The sequence below is a fragment of the Amblyomma mixtum genome, chromosome 9, assembly GCF_055824585.1.
Source record: "Amblyomma mixtum isolate Tamu chromosome 9, ASM5582458v1, whole genome shotgun sequence".
NCBI lineage: Eukaryota > Metazoa > Arthropoda > Arachnida > Ixodida > Ixodidae > Amblyomma > Amblyomma mixtum.
Window position 1 is genome coordinate 77,766,028 of NC_143020.1, and position 21,318 is coordinate 77,787,345.

The 21,318-nt window shown below is 43.4% G+C and overlaps 1 protein-coding gene across 1 annotated transcript; it reads right to left on the bottom strand.

Annotated features, from left to right (window-relative positions):
- Nucleotides 1-422: 422 nt before the first annotated feature.
- On the bottom strand, nucleotides 423-21,055 carry LOC149329800 (uncharacterized). The gene is made up of 8 exons (XM_089559305.1): nucleotides 21,038-21,055; nucleotides 11,626-11,784; nucleotides 9,548-9,692; nucleotides 9,176-9,390; nucleotides 6,547-6,830; nucleotides 5,682-5,876; nucleotides 1,823-1,881; nucleotides 423-658 (listed from the first exon to the last, which is right to left on the bottom strand). Exons 1-8 carry the CDS (start codon nucleotides 21,053-21,055, stop codon nucleotides 423-425), a joined length of 1,311 nt encoding a protein of 436 aa, XP_089415431.1.
- Nucleotides 21,056-21,318: the final 263 nt, after the last annotated feature.

Genomic DNA, 21,318 nt, shown 5'->3' on the forward strand with positions numbered 1-21,318 from the left:
TCAGAGGCAGGGTGGGTAACCGCCGTAACAACAGCGACTTCTTCACCCACTGTAGGGTTGTTGCCACGGGGGATGAGGCTGTCCACCGTAAGCATATGTTCATTAGTAGCTGCAGCTGTTGCGAGGGCATGGTCTGTCACGGTAGGATCAATATAGAATGTGTCGGCGAGGCAGGGGCTTCAAAATTTTTCTCCTATTGTATAGAATGTTTAGAGAGCACTAAAGCTGCTACTATTAATATCAAAACCTTTTTTTGTTGAGTCCTCGCGTACTGCCGATGCTCCCGCTATTTTTTCGCTCTCTCAGAGGGTTCTAAACCGCTACAAAAACGGCGCACTGAGGAGTAGCATACAACAACACGCAAACAAAACGATATTTTATTTGAAAGAAAATGCCTTTGGCTGTTCGCTGAAATCGAATATTTACTCCGTAGCGTTCCTCGGATAACTCTCCAGAAGCTTGTCGATATCTTGAAGACAGTCAGCCAGGTCATCTTCAGGGAGGGTCCTCAACTTGTCCTCTATCGCCTTGCACTTAGAGTGAATGGTGTCGCTTTCACCGCTCGACTCGACGTTGTTGTGCCGCTCGGCCAGCGCTCGCAAATTATCGGACAGCTCCCTTACCACTTCCTTGAGGTCTTCGTCATTCCGGCAAATAGCTGCAAGAAAATTTTAGGAGAACGGGTTCGTTTTGAGCCAATAGCGTTTCATTTTTTTCTTGATACCTTCAGCATAAAATTGGAAGTCATTATTTACGAAGCTTCGATAAACTCGTGCTACCCTTTAAAAATTGCTAAATTCCACAGTTAGTCGCTGTGCTACCGAGTGCGTTTCCGCTTCTTATTGAGGAAGAACAAAAGTGGATGCACTTTTTTTAATTTCTGGCTCAAGTGATATAGATATCTACTCTTTCATACCAACTGAGCAACTTTTGCATAATCTAAAAACAAAGTAACGATGACTAACGGTACTAGGTCCGGTCCTTGTGTTTGGTCGTATCGTTCACACTTCAATATTTTCAGTTACCCTCTGACATAAAATTACGCAAACTCTACATGCCGAGCCAGAGAGAGGGTTTATTGACAGGAAAGACACAAATGTTATGCCGAAGTCATTAAATGAGTTTATGCGTCTCTACAATTCATGCGTCTTTATGAGTTGGCGCGTCCACAGGTTATTAGACACTTATAACACAACGCCGCATACCGCACCCAGCCGCATACTTCCCGCATGCCGCGCCCAGCCACTGCGCACGCGTTGGTTGGCCCCGATAAAGAAGGCGTGCGCACTGGAGCAGGAACCGTGGCGCGCCCTCAGGACGATCCGCGTGTGTGCAGTGGCGAACTATGCAATGTAATGTAATGTCCCAGACGGGGTCTTTAAGGGTGCAATAAAGGATGATGATCATTAAACAAGGTAGTGGTTTCCGCTCCACTAAAAGTATCTATTACCCTGGCCAGGGGCACCCAGTACCGCCATCAAGGGTATATGGCAGCGTTAGTGCCGTGGTGTTAGTACCTTGGTGTCACTAACAGCAGACGGTTAGTGCAGTAAGTATCCTCGGCACCAGGTCAGTTTGGGTTAGCGCAGATTTTTTAATAAAGTCCGACTCTTCTCCAACCAAAACATTTTAATCGTAAACCCAACGTTTGGAAGCCGCCTCGGTTCCTTCTGCAGGGATGCCTGGAGACTGTCGCTAGCGTCTTGAATTATGCGTGGTGGGTGAGCAAGAGGATGCAAATTCAAAGTGATGATGAAGAGGGTGAGAGGGGGGGATGCGTAGAGTCGTTGACCCCGGAGGTTAAGGTTGTGCGTATTGTTACCACGCTGTATGGTGATGGTCGATGACGCCTTTTCTTTTCTGGCCTGAAGAACGAAGTCCCTGCGTGTACACAGGGGGCAAATTTCCCTTTCTACTGTTGGCATTGTTTGGGGCCGTTGGAACATGCCAAGATTCGGGCAAGAGCCTTTTCGGTAACTTGTTCGGTTCAGAGGAAGGTGATTTCGCCAAGAGTTGATTCTATGGTCTGAGTTTTCGGAATGTTTGGCTAGAGAATGTCTTCGGAATGTCCAGAAGACTCAGACCACAGAATGAACTTCGACGAAATCACCATCTTCGTAACGGAAACAAATTATCAAACGAGGCTCTTGCACACATCTCGGCACATTAAAACGACCTCAGACAACGTCAACAGCACAATAGGAAACCTGCCCCCTAATACGCGCAAGGACTTCACACTGCAGCCGATAGAAGAAAAGGCGCGTTCGCCCATCAACGCACAGCATGGCAATGTGACAACGTGACGCACAGCCTCAACGCCCAGAGTCAAAGTCCTTACACCTCCCCCCCCCCCCCCTCTTGCCCCCGCACCCTTCGCATCACCGCAGTTCTTTTATAGGCCTCGTGCTCCCTCCCCATTCATTCTTAAAGACCACGGGCCTCAATCGCTCCTGAAGATGGAGCCGAGCCGGCTTCCAATTGTTTCGATTAAACTTAAAAAGTTTTAGTTAGAGACGTGTCGCAGTTCATTTTAAGGTATCAAACCCAACCAGAGAGCCAATTCTGTCCAAATGTTGTTTTCACTGCAGATTTTAGTAGAATCTATATAGCAACTTAATACTCGAATAAGTAATCATCGGTTAATATAAAACTGTTCGTGATTATCTTAGTTTCTTTCGCGCTTGCGTACGCGTACTGATTAAGCCCTCACACATCTGCGTGCAGCCGCTCAATATGAGTACATTGTTTTGCATTGAGAAAGCCTCAGGCGTACCTTCAGTGAGGGTGGTGATTTCTCGGGTAACCCCAAAGCCGAGACATGTGTTAGCTCCAAGGGTTACGGCTCCGCTGGCTTCGATGCTGTACTTGGTGCTTGGCGAAAGCCCACTGATGGTGTAGGCCAGTTGTGTGCGTGTGCGACGTAGTTCACACAAGAGCTGCGCGGTGATTTAAGGGCACAAACGTGAAGACGCACGTCGACGTCGATAGGCACCTTCCAAGTGGCTCTGACTTCCCTCAGTGAAACAGCGTCCACTTCAAAGCCTGTTATCCTGGGGACTGTAAACGATGAAGATAAGGTGATCGTTTAGTTATTTTTGCCGCTGTGGTATAATAATCTATAGCTAACGCAGAGCCTAATCTTTGAATTTCCTGAATGAACAACTGTGTCATTTTTATTGTACATTGAAAACCAAAAAAATTCTCTTGACATTTGTTGTCTTTTCCTTTTTTTTTCTTATCTGGAACATCCAAGGAGATAAGCTATAATGCACTGTACTTTTTTCCACAGGCTCTACATCTATTGTGGACTAGTCGAACCTGTTGATTATTGACCTTAAATTGCGTTTAAGTTGACTCTTTTGCAAACGGTCGAAGTCTGTTTGTTTTGCAGAGCGCGTTGCACCGTAGTGAACAGTTTTTTTAGCCACCTCTAGTTTTATCGTGATTAAACAACTTTACGCTATGGATGCATCACTGAGCACTATTTTTTGCCATCTCTCTAGTGGGCAAAACGCGAACTAATGAGTCACATGAAACGGTTCTTTCAATCCGTTCAAGCTTATTTGCCATTTAAGGCAACAAATACAGGAGGGTCAACCAGAGTGTCAAGCTGCTGTGAGAACACACCATCACATTACGCAAATTTTAACATATAATCCTAATTGAAACTTGACTGCCTATTTTATGCGGGCGTAAGATTTCCAATACCACATACGTACACAGGAGCTACAATCATGCTGCGTTGAATTAAGTAAACCTTTAATACGACAAGCTTTAAACGCTGCGTAGGCAGTAGTTGTTCTGCGTTTGTTTTCACAGATGTTGAGGAGAAAGCATTGTCGTGCGTGCTGTAAAGCAGGTATTTCTTCAAGTTGCCGCAAATCGGTCGGGAAAATGCGGACAAAACAGAAAAATTAATGGACACAACAGCATTTAGACTCTATTCGCTGTAAATTAATCGTCACCTCTTATTAAAAGAGGTAAGAATTTCTGATGAATCACCTGACGAAATTTTCGATTGAAGGAAACGTACGTATGTTCACAAATGTTTTAGGAGATATACTCCACGCGGCAGGAGACGGAGCAACGGAAAACTGCGTTGCAACGCCACCTACAGACGGCATTTGGGATAGAGACAGCCAGTGCGTGACCTTTATTATCAACAGGCATGTCGCTTGGCTCGTTTCCATGTTTCGTGCTTTAGCTCGCCAAAATGCCGCAGTTTTCCGGTGCTCCGGCTCCCGCCTCGTGGAGTTTACCACTTCTGTCCCTGACAGAACGTATATTAATAAAGGGTTTAAGAGATGAACCCACGAATTATGAAAAAGACAGTGCAATCGTTATTCGAGAGGCAATCTCATTTTGGTTCTAACCAATTTTTGTTTATTGCGTTTAGCATCACCAAACGAGCAACCGATTTTTTCAGCCACGCCTCATATCCGCTTCAGGAATGAAATGTCCGCTAGAATTATCACTCAGGGCCAAGTATATATCTACAATACTCGGCACCTGGTTGCGACGAATGTTAGCCGGAACCCACGTCTATCGGGTCAGCAGCCCAGCGCCATAACCACGGAGCCACCGCAGCGGCCGTTGAACTGCAATGGGATGCCATGCGCAGTGTACAGAAGTCGCAAAGCGCTGCTGGTTGCTATTAGCAGAAAGGATGCTCAGCCCACCATTGCTGGTGCTTGCTGCACTTTGAAGTACGATAAATCTTCATTTTAGATATTCTGCGGCACATAGAGGAAGGAAAATTTATGAAGTTTCACATGTTTATTAACCACTGAATTCTTTCCACTTCGAAAAACAAAGAAGTGAAGAAATCACATGTGCTACCGAGATTGCACTCCGTATATTTCTGAAAAAATTTACTATTTCATTACAATCTTCGTATGATGCAGAATTTAAGTGTAGCGCGAAGGACGGAGTAGCGAACAGATAACATTAGTCTGGCGCCATCAGCTGTTAGATGTACTTTGTTCTCGTTCTTTGCGTGTACACTTAAAATAATGAAAATTGTGTCAGCAATACTTAATCTTAGTGCTGTGCAAGAAAGTGCTAATATTTGGTTTAGCGATACGTCATACCTGAGACGAATAGCATAAAGAACATGACGACCTTGTCCAAACATACGTATTTTTATTCCACTTAGACAAGTATCGTTAAGTACTCAAATTCAATGGACCTATGATTTCATTGCACTGCAGTTTATGTGGTTCAGCTTCTGGCACATTCTCCGGAAGGAACTAACCAGCGAGACCTAACCATGATTGTATATATGAATATAAGGTGGCGAGAACTAACTATCTGATTGCACTGAATAATAGTGGAAAATGCAAACACGCTACTTGCAGAAAATTGCCAATAATTTTGTTTCTATAACTGCTTTTGTTCCAAGCGCACGTACAGTTCTCTGCCGCAATACTGTCTGGCTAAGTTTGATGTATTTACTAACCCTTTTCGTTCTTTCGAAACTCTGTTGGATATGTTCATTTCAGGGTATGATAGGATTAGCGAGAGTGCATAAATATCAATATGTTCGCAACGTACTAGGAAATGAGTCGTGAGAACGTAATAGGCGCTCTGAACAATGTTCCCGCGTCCAAACTAGGATACGTTCTTAGGGAGCCCTCGCTTCATTGCGTTGCTGCGGTCGAGCTCTTGTTCGTGTTCTCCACGTATAAGTCCATTCAGCAAGGAACACCACCATGCTGACACCTACACCAACCACGAGTAAAATGAAGCCCCCTTGCAAGTCGACCATGGCCAGTGGCTTGATGCCTTCGTCTCTCTCATTCTTGCACATCGTATAATTGCGCAGGCGCCACTCCATCTCTTTGCGGTACACGTCACACTCGTTGATGTGGGTGATGCTGAAGGACAAAGGATAACACATGACACACTGGTGACTATCTCGAGCGTGTCAGTGAAAGTGATGCGGTTGGAGAGGCAGAGTGTTATATTAATCGGGAAGCATGTGATAACTAAATTTCCTTTCTCCTTCAATCTTGCGCTATGAACTCATCATAGCTGAATTCATTTAAATCTCAACCTTCTTTACAGAGCTTAGTATGGTCCATGACTGAAGCAAAATTGAAAAAGTTCCTATAAATTTTGGGCAACCCTCTTATTAATACATGGCTGTCGGGAAAGATGACCGAGAAAAATGACATGGGGAGTCAGTGACGTTAACCACGTAAGTACTGGGGGTGGTACCATCAGCCATCGGCGAACAAGGAATAGCGGAGCATTACGAAGAGGATAGTTTGCCAGCGCCGAAAGAATGAATGTCTTCTTGGGATTCGCTATGCAGAGCAAATGTAATCTGGCTAATGTGAAGCTTTAACCAAAAATGCAGGCATACAAACCCATCTATCCGTAGTTTAGTTGTCTTTCAGAGCCTGAGTCTGCTCAGAGATTATTATTTAATGCCTAAATGGAACCCGTACCTATTTACGAGAGATCTACTACGATGGAAGGTTTCTGCGCAATGATGTAATGTTGAAATGAATTTCTGCCTTAATCAAAATTTTAAATGCTTACAATCGGTCGAGCTTCCTTTTGAAATCCTTGGGCAAGGTTTTTCGAAGGAGCATCACAATATGCAAGACTCCATCTACGCCGCTGGTGACATGGTGCCGACAGGTTCCGGTCTTGACAAAGTAGTCAGCTATATGCGACTTTAGCATCACGTCAGCTCCGATCATGACCCTGTTTTGTTTGAGCACTTGGTCCATGACAGAGTCCAGTACTGGACCGGCCCGGTAGATGCCGAACACCTCCTCGTGTCGGCTGCTTAGCTTAGTGAACGTCTCGCCAACCGGATCCTGGAAACATAAGAAGTTGAGGATGCAAATATGTTTTAAAATCATTCGAGGTTTGCACTTCTAAGTCGTCCAGGCTACCAAGTAGGAAATATGAGCAGAGATAGTTTCGTCACAGAAACGGTATCTAAGCTGTGGTGGTTACCTCTGGCAAGTCTTACCATGCACAGAGCGGGCCTGCTAACTTGAAACTATTAAAGGCGTCTAATAGATTTCGCTTACTTTTCCACCTGCTGGAGGAAAATTCTAAATGAAATAGTAGAAATGATGCCTCCCTTAATGGCAGTGGATTGTATAAAAACATATGGCGGCCAGTTATTGTACAGCCCCGCAGTCCATGACGCTTGTAACGTTAGGTAGGCTCTGCACATATCTGTTTCAGATTTGGCCGACCAATTACTTACATACTTCTTTCATTTTACTTTCCACGCTCCACCGAAACTTTTTCTCCGCCTTTCGGCCAGGCGCAGCGTCGCGTCGACGCCCCACACTTGCAGCTTTCCATTTATTCGCAACAAAAGCTGCCGCTGAGCACTGAGATCGGCACTTAGGCGTGCCGAGGCGTGGTGATTCTTTCTTGGGCAGCGTGGTTGCCTTGCCAAAGTAGGAAGCGTTCGTATGGATATATCGATTTTTATTTCCATAGGGTTTCTTCCGCTGTTTCAATCACTCTGCGAGGTGCTTCATGTTGCTAGTGTGAATTCGGCTACATTTCTTACGTTCCGCATTGTATACAGTGAGTTTGAAACAGCGTACCTCATTTTTATTGTTTTTGTTATGTCCTATTAAAAGGGAGTACCGCAATTAGCAGCAGCAGCAGCCAGCTGGTTCCTTTACCTGGTTTCATCCCACTGTGTTTGGTTTCATGTTTTTTCGGTGATAATTAACCAAAAGTAATACAAACTACACCATTTCTCACACCGAACGCGGAGTTTTGTGTAATATATAGTAATTCGACTCTACGTTAAACAACTTAGCGGTGGGGAATAATTATTTTTTGAACACGAGGTATTGCTGAGCATGTTTGAAGTTGCGGGAATATTTTTAAATTAAATTTTTTTCTGCTATAAATGCCTATTTTACTTTTTTGCCCCTTCAGAACAGAACTTGCAGCTGGAACATTATTCCGTGGGTCAAGTGGGCGGTTTTCAAATCTTCATGTTTTTACTGTGGTTGTGAATTAATACATATCAGACCGGTTTGGCTGATAATTCCTCAAAACATGCCGTCTTAGGCAGGATCTTATTCTCGGTCTTTATATCGCAGTTCCTAGTTGGGACTTTGCAACTCTGTCTGCCTGGCCATGTAAACTGATTTTTGTAGACCGTCGACATCAGTAGTGAAATAATTTTTTTTCTTGCTACGATAGGGTAAGCGCCTACATGCCCCATTTCTGAAACAAGAATCTTAATTTTGAAGACGCATATCCGATGCTATGTCGCGATTGACTTTAATACGGCTCTGCTTTTGGAGAGCTTACTCTGCCTTAACTTTTGTAAAAATTCAAAGTGGCAATTCAGAACACTGTGTGTGCATAGACGCGGCCATCACTACAGGAACAAAAGCAGCGATTGAAATATGAACCACTGTGCGAAACAAATTTAGAACAGAGCGAAACTGCGAATTCTTTAAAGGGCTGCTGCAGGCAGAGTCAAATTGCCGAGTTTTGATAGATTAACATGTTCTAATCCCCAAAAAACGCTGTTTTTCTAAGCTAGAGAGACCCTAATAACGATTCACAAGTGTCTCTATCTGCAGTCAGTTTTTAAAGAAACCTGCAACCTGCTTGGTCGCCACAATTTTTTTGCGCGGATCTGAAAGCCTAATTCACACGCATTCATTTCAAACGGGTGAGAACACGTCCTGTTTAGAAATTGCCACATGAGTTTGAAGTTGCGGGAATATTTTTAAATTTAATTTTTTTCAGCTATAAATGCCTATTTTACTTTGTGCCCCTTCAGACGGCAGCATACTTAGGAAGACTCTTCTTAATGAGAACTATAACTGAGGAAAATTGTCCTCAATGTCGATTTATTATTGTCAGTAGCGAGACTGAGGCAAGGAAAAATATGTCCTCTGTTTCTGAGCGAAAACGTTCTTTCAAATATGGTTAGAAAGTACCTCAGGTGTGGGAAGTTCTGACTGCCGAACCTTACCAGCAGTGCCTTTACGATAAACACTACATGGCATGATGCTTGATAAAAAGTGCTTTTCATATCTAACTACAAAAATTGGTAGAAATAAATGTTGATATTGAGTTCTGTCGAGAATACGGCAATGCGAACACTTTCCCGTTCATGTACACTTTCTCTACGTATTTTACACTTTCTAATTAGCGAAAGTATTACCTTAAGAAGTCTAGAAAACAACGTTGCCTTTTCGGTCGCAATCTTGACCTTCGGAAACCACAACAGGTCTTCGAAGCTATCCACGTAGTCAGTCGTCTTCCTGACCAGCATCGTAGAAGTGAGAGTGCAGTTCAAGAGTCCCATTAAGACTATCATAGCAAGTAGCCATACTCCGAGAAGAAGCCGAAACCACGATGCCGTGTTGTTCGGGTAACCTGCGCAGCAATGTTTTGTCTCTGTTAGCGGCCACTCAACACGATTCGGGAGCTTACTCATATATTCCTTTCGTCATACTCGGAAAACTATATGAAAGACACATCTTTTGGGACGCTCGATATTTCAGGGGCATTGAGGCACGCGTCAACCTCTTACCGTTTGGAAACAGTAGTTTGAAGTAGATCCAAATGAACTCGGCGAAGGATCTTCTCTGATGCCGTAACAATCGGCTAGAAATGTTGTCCAGCTTTGCCGTCACAAAGGCCAGAACGAGCCAGGAAAAGAAAAGTCCCAGCCACACCTGCTCTGAAACAAATGTAAGCATTAAAGCATACCAAGTAATTCACCACAAAATCATTCTTGAAAGAGAAACAATTTATAAGCGCAATTATTTTTTACATATCGCAAGATTTCATAGTACAAATAAATATTTCTGCACATCTCCTCTCGAGAGGCTTGCATTTTAAGCCATTAACGTTTTCTGCGATCGCCAAACACGTACCTCATTGGTTTCCTATGGCAGTCCTTACTAGTCCATGCGAGAGATGGAAAAAATTTAAAAGAAATATTTCGCTACTCATCTGCAGAATGGACCATTACCTTCAATATTTACTTATTTATTTATTTATTTATTTCCTCAAAGGTCTCGGTTGAGACATTACATGAGCGAGTGGACGGTATCTGGCAAACAATGGTAAAAAATGTTAAGATGAAAGGTTGGCGATGCTCCACTTGAATTCTAGTGGGTTGATGATAATGGCAACTTTGGTGGGCAGGTCATTCCAGTCTCGTGCAGTACGCTGAAAAAATGACTGCTGAAATGTCACAGTATGGGCTTGTAGGGGATACACTGCATTACTGTGGCTGTGCCGGGCGATGCGGTGGGCTCTTTTTATGTAGGGGTTATTAACAGGCAAAGAATGGAAAAATTTATGAAAAAGGTTAAGGCGTGCTATCCTACCGCGCGAGGCAAGGGGGGGGGGGGGGGGGGGTAAGTTGATTCGAGCTTTTAGTGCTGAGATGCTTGAGTGGTAGGAATAATTAGATAGAATGAATCGTGTTGCGCGCGCAACACGATTCATTCTATCCAATTAGAGGGCGTTAGTAAAGTTATTGTGGTGCGGATCAAAAATAGCATTAGCGTACTCAAGCTTGGGTCGCACAAAGGTTTGAAAAGCAAGCTGTTTAATAGGGGGAGGAGCGAGAGAAAGGTTACGGCGCAAATAACCTAGAGCACAATTAGCAGAATTTATTATGTGGTTACCTTATAATGTACCTTATAATGTTACCAGGTTCAAAATTTATGTCGAAGAACGCTGGACTCAGGATATAAACCAAATTTCTTAACTTGTTACCAGTTGCTCCTCCCTACATTGCTACTGGGTCGGTTTCAAATATCGAAAGCTTCTCAACAGGCAGTATAGTGAGACACCTGATCACGTAAGTGCCAGGTAGTGCAAAAATAGGTCCATACTTCAGAGTTTACGAAAACCAGTATCATTTTATTCGAAACGAAAGAGAGCTAGGATGCTTTAGCAAACACTACGCCTAACGCGCTTTATACCCGCATTTGTTCTTAATGAAACAGCATCTTCAGCCTTCCGCCGTGTTTTGACTGTGTACTTAAGCTGATTCGCGGCTTGCGAACGTGATGAAAATCGCGCACGCAGAAACAGGTCTCTCCATGTAAGATGTCTAAATAACGTTTCATTTTTGTTTTGGCCGTCATCATTCCTGCAACCAAGGTCGCGTGAGCATGAACTGTCAAAGCTTCTGTCTTGGGAAAGCAATATAACTGATTCCATGCTTATGTCCAATCACTAAGTGTGAAAACCAGTAGTAAAAATTGGTCTAAATCTTGATGCCATTTAAACTATGTCAGATTCTGCATAATTATATGGATGGTAGTGAGCCCAACAATAGCGGAATAGTGCAATACGGCGGATTTACTGTTACATGTGTATTTGAAAGGCACATTGTTAGGGAGGGATTATAATCGTATCCCTAAAATATGTTGCCTATTTAACGAATGCAAGCCGTACTGAAACACTCAAAGAGTTGGACGCTATTTAAATGTAATTAATTCAGGGCGACGCGCATGAAGAAAGATGTTTTGACGAGCATTACATCTCGCACCGAAAAATGCTTTCTACCGTTGTTCATGCAGCGCCACTTATTTTATGGCCAGGTGAAATATATAAGCTGGCAGCAAAAGAAATATTGTAAAATCTTACGTTCAGGTCGAAGGATAAGACAAAATTGAAAGGGTCGACATATTTCACAGGCTTCCAGGTCATTAGGCTAGCGTAGTTGATGTCGAACGGCGCGCTGAAATCTGCAGCTTCTGATCGAATAGGGGTTGGTGCCATTGGCCCCAGCATGATATCAATTCCCTAGAAGGAGACATGATTAGGCATCAATAAACCCACAAACTTTTTATGACAGTAGCGAGAGCACGAGGAAGTCCTTAAAATTTCCGTTACTGTGTGGCTTCGCGCACTGTACAACGTGTTGTGACTGCAATGAGTGCATAGGGGAAGAAATATAGCTGATAATTGACATCATCCAAATGTAGGCATTTTGAGGTTCACTTTTTTAGTTAAGGTCATGGTGTTCCCGGAATTGGTAGAGTAGTCTAAGTGCTGCTGTCATTAGGCTCCAGTGAATACAGTTGTCCAGTTTGTTGCCGGTAGCTTCCGCTGAATTCCAAAGCACTCACTGAATAATGCATTGAGGAAGTAGTCTTCAGGACTAAAATGCAAAGACTATACTTGCGCATGTATTGATACTCTGAATTTCGTTTTTCGTAGCCGAACAGCCTTCTCCGAAGTCGTGCGTCGCGGCACATCTGGCGGCACTGAACCCCCATGGACAATACTTCTTTTTCACCGTGAATGGGCACGTCTCTTAGTAGAATCTACGACGTCACATCGTCCGACCCTTTGTAGCGAAAGCTAGACTTCTGTAGCTGGGATGCAGTTGCGGGATATAGCTGGGATGTATGAGCGCCTGGGTTACGCCAAAGCATGGCTCTAGAGAAGTGGTCCGTCTGAAACCGACTACATTAAATTTATTGTAAGAGTATAGTGAGCAGGTATGAATGGTTTATTGGGTTTATTGGGTTTTAACGTCCCAAAGCGACTCAGGCTATAGAGACACCGTAGTGAAGGGCTGCGGAAATTTCGACCACTTGGGGTACCTTAACGTGCACTGACATCGCACAGCACACGGGCCTCTAAAATTTCGCCTTCATCGAAATTCGGCCGCCGCGGCCGGGATCGAACCCGCGTCTTGCGGTTCAGCAGCCGAGTACCATAACCACTGAGCCACCGCGGCGGGGCACGTTTGTCCCGTAACATAAAGAGTGTTCACTCCGCGGGAAAAAATAAGACCCACTAAGGGCTCTCCTAGTGGTATATAAGAACTGATTCTTAGGCAGAGACGCCATTGAAGATCTATAGTGCACAATCATAATTAATCAAGAGACAGGCTCATTTGTACTACAAAAGTGAATGCAGGCGGCATGGTCGTAGCGTCGCTACACTTCCGCTCGAGCGAGACACGAAATGCTGTGCAAGGAGACATTGCATGTTAAAAATAAACGCAGTGCTTCCTTCCCAAATTGAAGAAACAGGCTCCTGTATATATCAAAAGCCTTCTAATTGTATAACGCACTAAGTCTGGTATTCACTCACCCCTTTTTGAACCATGCCAAGAAATCCAGAGAAAGTTCCGTTTGATTTCCAACCCCATACGCGTTCTGGTGGAAACAGCATTTGTGACCTTCAAGTTTAAACAAACAATAAGGATACTGTGAGCACTGTACGACAGCCTCCTGAATGCAACCCAATCGTTGCACTCTCACGAAAGCTCTCAGTTCAGCATTTCTGTTAAAACTCTGATCTTCTACTCGAAAGGCAACGTAAAAGCGTTCACCGACGGACAGCATAGTAATCATAATAATATTCTTTATTTCCTGTACAGAAATCGAAATGCGGGCCTGTCAAAACCTCAAAAGCTTTGAGTGGCAGCGCCCGGAAGCAGGTACCATCACTGGCATATGCTGCCATAAAAAGAGACATCGTAACAGAAGCGGTCAAGAAGACAAAAAAAGCTACTTCGTAAAAAACTAAAGAAAAGAGAGAAAAATACAAACTATCAAACATAGTAATGAAAGGAATAGATTAGCTCAACAAGAAACGGTTTCAGTCTATTTATAGTTATTTAAGTGCTTGGTAACTAACTAACGGCGCATTATACTTACGAAACCGCTTCTCATATCAACTTCGCATATAGGTAATGTACAGCGACCGCGAGAGCGAAGCTCACGAAAGGGAGCATATTGTGTCCAAAAATCTTTTATCGAGGTCCATTTAAATACAACAGTTTTGCTGGAGAGACGATAAAAGTGAGATATACGTAAAAACTGAAAACCACTGCATTTGTATCCCTAAAATATGTTACCTATTTAACGAATGCAAGCCGTACTCAGACACTCAAATGGATGGGCGCTATTTAAATGTAATTAATTCAGGGCGACGCGCATGAAGAAAGATGTTTTGGCGAGCATTTCATCTCGGACCGAAAAATGCTTTCTACCGTTGTTCATGCAGCGCCACTTATTTTATGGCCAGGTGAAATATACAAGCTGGCAGCAAAAGAAATAATGTAAAATCTTACGTTCAGGTCGAAGGATAAGACAAAATTGAAAGGGAAGAAATTTAGCATTGCCCAAAATTTGGTCTGTGGTGAAAAACTGGCAAACCATTAGGAATTGGCTTTGCATAATTAATAAAGTATATTAACTGAGTATTTTTAAAGTTTACTGTGGCTAGGTTACTGTTGAACCAATGACTTGCTCGCAATAGTTTCGAACATATCATAATGCAATCGCATAGTGTTTGTGTCTAGCAGCCAGAACCGTATTGTCTTCATACAGGAATACACGGCTATGTTCACAGGAATGGTTCAAATTGTTGACATATAGATAAAAAAGATAGGCGCATGTTGAAGCCTTGTGTAACACTGGATCTCGGTGGCTGCAAAGCCCTTTGATGTTTACCAGAACAACATTTTGTAAGATATACATTGCCCGGCATTATTGCTGGAGATTAGTGCAATTGTTGGGAAATTGGTCCTGCATCTCTATAGCACATGGCTTAAACAGCTTTTTCGCCGCATGCTTTACTGCTGCTTAACGCGAACCGTTGATCATCGGCACAGAAGAGCGCAGAAAACACAAGGACAAATGAAAGAAGTCTACGACAAAACATTCTTATCGTGTAATGTCGAGGTTTCTAAGTTGGTGTTTTTTCTGGGTGGTTGCGCCCCGATTACCTACTAACAGGTCCGTTCATTCTTCTCAGCAACCATCCAGCGCACGACTAAGCTAAAAGTTATTCACGCGAAAGAAAAGGCTGAATAGGTCATATGAACGGCAATGGATTGCTAGGGGCCTGTGAGACGCCGGAGCGGGTAGCATAAGTTCTGTTATAAGTCTTCTTTAATGCAGTTGAAAAAGGGCAGCTTCATACTGTCTGCAGCTTACCATTGTTAACTACCATGCGCAGCCTACGGCACGGGGTGCTTCTTTTTGCCTTCCTTAAACGTGATGCACAGATACACTGAATGCGTCGCATTTGAGAGACTGCCGAATTCTGTAGCATGCTGTTCGCCTTAAATACAATCTAACTTGAAAGCACATATGCATCGTAAAATGGGTAGCTTACCTTAGACGAAAATGCCGTACGAGGGCCTCCACGACAGCGCCGAGTGGACCAGTAATTACCGTTCCATTTGAAAATTCGTCGAAGTAAGCGTATGGAACTACCTGCGGAAGAATAACACAAATAAAATTGCGGACAAAAAAAAATTACGTGCTCTCTCATGACCAGAGTGAAAACTACCATAAAATTGCGCTGACTAGAAAAACAAAGGGCTTCAAATACTGTTGTGTTCATTTAGAAAACTGCAATGATTGGTTGCCTTTACAATGAGCGTAAAGGCTGAACTCGTACTTCATACGTCAAAATTTTCTCAAGATTCGCTAGCAGCTCGAGCTTGCTGAAGAGAATAATTTTGCTATAAACACCGAGTACATAAAGTAGCTGCAGTTGTATTTTCTTTCAGCTGACAGTGAAGTGTCCTATTAAGTTAAATATGGGTTCGCTGATAGGAGAGAGTTTTAGGGAATGTTTCCCAGTAATTTTGAGAGCTGGAGAATGTATGTTAGCTGGACGAGCTAGTGTCTGCATTAGCGTCGTTTACGAACACTTGAATACAAAATTGATGTATCAACTATGGGATATTTTAGAGCGCAGCTCTTTGGCGTCCGTTCCTGGGTTTCGCGTCGGCGTCGGCCTCGTAACCAGCTCCGCCCCCAATGTCACGCTTTTCAATTGGTCGAAATGCTCGTGACGTCACTGTGCGCGAATTTCAAATGGGGCCAATTGTACTTTGGCTAGTAACCATGCAACCAATCAAAGGGATCGTATAGTGATGCTGCAACTAAGTTGGACTGAGTTTAGTTAATTGCTTAATTAATCAATTAGCCTAATTAGTATAGAGGAGAATGAAGAGGTCAGAAGAAAAGAAAAGTAAAGAAAGACGCGCGCCGCAGCGACAACAGCGTCCGCGGAAGGAGACGCTGCTGAAAAAAAAACAGATAAGTACGAAGCCGCGTTCCCTCCACCACCACGCACTTCCCCACTCAGTAAGACGTTGCTCGTTTCATATACGTTGTGTCGAACATCCTAGACAGTTCCAACAATTGACAGGTTAATGACAGAACACGATGGATAGAAATACAATAATATAAATATGAAATAGCCTAATTAACCTTTCTAGTTAGACCGCATAAATCAATAAAACCGAGAACGAAATTGGTCGACTTGGGGAATCGAACCAGGGTCTCCGGAGTGCGATACGAGCACGCTAGCCACTCCGTAATGCCAGCTGAATGGTTTGGAATGAACAAAGGCGCGTCTTGCTAATACGGCGTCTTTGTTCACTCCCATCTTCCCCCTTTCCCTTACGGCAAGGTGCAGGTGTCCACCCAGATATGTGAGAGAGATACATTTCCTTTCCTCAAAAAAAAATTTACCGTCCAGCAAGGCGTACAGCCGAATTGGCGATGGCGTTCTGTGGACTCCCTGGCAGCGTTGCAAGACGCTGTCGCTTTCAACACTGTACTGTGCCCGGCGGTGCTTAAACATTTCAATACATCCTTTGATGGCACGTGCCAGTTCTGTGGGGAGGTGTCTGACACCTTCCACATGGTTTGGGCGTGTCAATCTAATCCATCTATCCCCCCCAACCCCAACCCCACCAGAGAGGACTGGGAGGCGGCCCTGCTCGGCTGTCAAGACCTAAAGAGCCAAAAGGCCTTGGTTCAACGGACGCGGGCGGCGTTGCTTGCCAATGGGGCCCCGGAATAGGGGCTCCACCTAGTACTGTGAGGGGAAAGGGCCAATAGGGTCCTACCCCAATCACCTCTCTGTACAAAATTTAATTGCCCATAAATGTTTTTCACCACCACCACTCTTACAGGCGAAGCTTAACATGTTAACCACACGTCAGTAACACACGCTGACAGCCAATGGACGCGTCATTCGCTGGCAGCACTTGATTCATCATTCACAACCACATTCTTAACGTACGCTCCCTTGCCGCACATGTCAAGGACGTACACCACGATCACATTCTGCGCCATTCCTCTGTACTTTGCTTTGCTGAAACCTGGATGGATCCCGAAGAGCCTCTCGAAATCATAGGTTTCCTATACTGCTGTGGTGCTCGCAGAGACCACAACAGAGCGGCGGGAGTCGCTATCTACTTGCGCACAGGTCTCTCTGCAATACCAGTCGAAATGTTTGGCACGTCACATGAAGTTGGCGAACTGTGCGCCGCAAAGTTGCCCAACGGCTTGCTGGTAGTAGCTGCCTACTTCGCCCCTACCGCACTCACGAAAGACGTCGTGCACTTCCTACAACTCGCATTAACCGTCCATCGATCCACACCGATGTTAGTAGTGGGGGACTTTAATGTTGACATAAAGACAAACAGCAATTTCCTAACACTTATGCGGGAGAACATCCCGTTCCTCTCGCTCGTAACGCGTCCCACGGCTGTGACAACCTCGCGAGGCACTTGTATAGATCTCATCTTTGAGAATCAAGCATTGGTGTACCAAGTCGAACATATATCAGTCTATTTCTCCGACCACAAAGCTTCCTTCATGACTGTCAAGAACTGTTAGTGGAGTCTTTGTTAAAGGAATACGTGTGAAAAATAAAAAAAAAAATTCTGTGATAGCGCATACATGTGTTGCTCGATTTCTTTGCCTCAATCTATCGAAAAGGTGAAACAGCTTATTTGCTGCGCTCAAATTTCGCATTAGGAAGTAACGTAATCGTCGGTAATTTTTTCCCATGTTTTCGCCGTAGTATGAAGACACAGATAGTGAAGTAGATGGAGAGATTAATAAGTCTCTGTAACTGAGCTTTCCAACCTGGCCTAACTATAATAATTACACAATATTGTTGTTTCTTTAAGAAGCAAGCACTGGTCTCTAAGAAAACTGCAAACCTCTCAAGTCTTTGGCACTAGTTTGGGATTACTTGTTGTTGATAATAAAAAACATAGCATGCAGATCTTTCCGCAGTATCCAGTTGATTGTTCTTCGCCTTGTTCCCACTGTCCGCCACACAGCTAAGACGCGACAGCGGGAACGAAAACGCAGGCCCAGACACATACACTCACTCAGGGAGTGTCCAGTTTTCTTTAAATCTGTTAGGCCATAAAGACCTGTTATCTTGTAAATGCGGAAAAATTTAGGGGCATAAAAATAAAGAAGAACTGGAACGGTTTAAACACATCGCGCGTTGAGACAAGGCTGACATGTAAGTAGTACGTTTTTGTTGGCGGGATTTTTTTTTTCAGTTCATGAAGACTCACGAGCACAAAGGTTTTGTACTAATAAATTCCTAGTCGGAATACAGCGCCGTATTCTCATTCCAAATTCTTGACCTTATCACCTTCCTGAATTAAAGAAACAAAAGGCCTGTGAACACCGCTCTAATGAGGAATGATTTGCGCATTTCTCCTAAGTGTTTGGACATGGATTGCGAACTTAGTTTTTTTTCTTTGAAATCGGAGTGTCGTGTTACTAATAGTTTTACACAACGTTCGTAGTTGCGGAAGATTAAAGTCTTTCTAATTCTAGCTGCCGATTGTGCTACGAAATGTACGTGGAGATAGGAATTTTATATATTTGTTAGCAGAGGCTCACTCTTTTAAAACGCCTGGTGAAGCATATCTACACCAGAAAACTGCTGATTTAGCTGCTCTATCGCCTTGGTTTTGTGCAGTAGGCATTGGTTTTCTGTGCAGGTGATTCAATACGTCTATTCTTTTTTCATAAAAGTAGAATAAATGTTTCATAAATTTACCTCGCTGAATCACAAATGACTGCGTAACCTGCCTTTTGAGAAATTCATAACCAAGCGTAAAAAGCGTGACGCGAATAAATATTGCGGTTAGCAGTGAGATTCGCTTACTTCACCAGCGTTGAACCTTAGGCAACCTTCTTCAAAAATACAGGGCTCACTACTGTTCGGCACAAACATTTCGACGAGGCTCGGAAGTTTCGGTTTATGGTCGGCGAATGAACGCATGCTGTATAATGCTTGTAATATATAAAGGCTTCGGCTGAGCGTGGTGAAGCAATTCTGCTCTTAATGGCGGTTTTGTTCGGTTTCAAGATAAGATCGTTCAGTTTAGCGCCATGTACTTGAAAGTTCAAGACTTTCTATATTGATTTCCAGAGTGTTTTGCACGTTCCATCGGAAATCGATGCACCTCTCGCATGGGCAAGAAAATTATGAGGTTATCTTGACGTACGGAAGAGAACCCGTTGCTTCATTTTGTAACTTGTTTTATTTCGCTCTTTTGGAACACTGGCAATATTGTCGCTGGAGATTTCGCCTTTTTAGGCATCAAAATTCCGGGAAGAATAGCAGGAAAGTTACTCTCTGCGGAACCAATTCTTGCTTTCTTGGACATCACATTTAATTGTGAGGCAACTGTGAAATATTGTAAGATACTGTTATTGAGATATACTTGATAATGGTCTAAGGTTCCGATGCGTAACAAAATGTTGCCTTTAAAGTTTGGTATGCACTTTCTTTTAGTGGGTAAAACTACCATAGAAGACAGATGGGGTTCATTTGTAACAATAAATAGTAGTTACGTCCACCAAGAAGGGTGCAACATCACAATATGCGAAAAAGTTTTATTCATGAACTACTTTCCTTCAGAAAAAAAATTCCGCGTGTCCTAAATTTCTAGATAATGGTGCCAGCGAAATAAGTCAGTGTGGCAGCCCCAGAGAACGGGTATAAAGCTTACCTCCACGAGAAAGGATACTGTTTCAATATAAGACAATAAGTTTTCGTATTTTTGAAAACGAATGCAATGAGGCAAAACTGCGCGGCTAGCTGAAAAGAATATGGGTATCAGGAACAAATTGAGAGCGCTAAAACTATTAAAATTCTTCAAGTAAATTCTTCAGTGGAATTTCCCGCTTCAATTAAGAACTCTCTCCGAATATATGCATATCGGACTGCCTGTGCATGGTGAATAACGCCACTGATATTGATCATGGCGGAATCAAATATCCTACCTCAAAGATGTTTTTTTTTGCAGGTTTACCTTATTAACGCTGATCTCAAATTATTAACGATGGTCATTGACTACGAAATGATTCTGGCTCCCTTCACTACTATCGCAGATAGCTTTAAAGAGACCATCGTACGTAGTGTTACTGCGGCAAATAGTCTCCCAGTTTGTATCCGGAAACAAAATTTTTGCTTACTTATGGCAGCCATTTTATTTCAAATATGGTAGCAAAGCATAGTGCGAGAGTTTTGTAAGAAAATTAAATTTTGCGCGCTGGCCATTTTTATTTTCAATGGGGAAAAATAATATTCTGCTTTCATAGAAAATGATTTCAAAAAAGTTTTATTATCCCTACTCAGGTAAAAATATTAAATAGAAAATAACGGTACTAGGAATTTTTAAAGAATTTTACGGACGTGTAGAAGTCACTTTATTTCCCCACATTTTTCACAAGGGAAAGAAGCCGACAATTCTGCTCTTCAAAGACAAAGACATGTCCGAAAAAGAATTGCGAAAATATTTTTTGGGGGCATGTTCAGCCATCAGTAGTGTATTGAAGGTGTTCGAATAAATAATGAACGGCAGCATACAAACGGATTTTCATTCATGATGTTTAGTCGAAACACTTCTAGTTTTAAGTGAGAGCGTGATAGAGAGAACAAACATTTAATGTCTAACAGAGAAAGTGCGCGCCTCAACACCCTCGGCTACAGGCCGACGATGTCAGTGGGCGACACTGCCTTGGATGCTGACCGAGGTGTTGTTGTATTAAGCAAGAAAATGCTTTGTAAGTTGACAACACTTTCCCTTCTCGGGCGGTGCTGAGTATTCGCTCTTCACTCTAGTGCAGGAAGCTGCCGGAGCTAAGAAGATAGAAGCACCTACTTGATTCTTCTGTCGGGAGGGGGGGGGGGGGTAATGCACGACTTTTGTACGGAGACGTTGAAGTACAACGGGCAGCTCACTCACCCTTACGTCCATCGTCATGGCCACTGCCACACTATGGGCACAGCCGACAACTTTTCATGTGGCAGGATCGTAAAGAACAGCTTTTGTTGGTTTGCTGGCTAACTGCAGAGTGTGCTTCTTGTCAGAAAGGAAAGTTGGGAAGGTGATATTAGGAGCTTTATGTATAGTGTTTACGTGAAGGGGCACTTTCCACGACGGCGGTGCTGCGGTTGAACGCGGCGCCTGCGACCGTATACTGTAAAGATCCATTTCATTATCATTCTGTTTGATGCCCTGTCATT

Excerpts from the sequence above, each read along its gene's own strand:
- LOC149329800 (XM_089559305.1), bottom strand. Across the intron at positions 6,831-9,175 it reads TGTTTTCTAGACTTCTTAAG|GATCCGGTTGGCGAGACGTT; the intron begins GTAATACTTTCG and ends TTATGTTTCCAG. Across the intron at positions 5,877-6,546 it reads AAAAGGAAGCTCGACCGATT|CATCACCCACATCAACGAGT; the intron begins GTAAGCATTTAA and ends TTTGTCCTTCAG.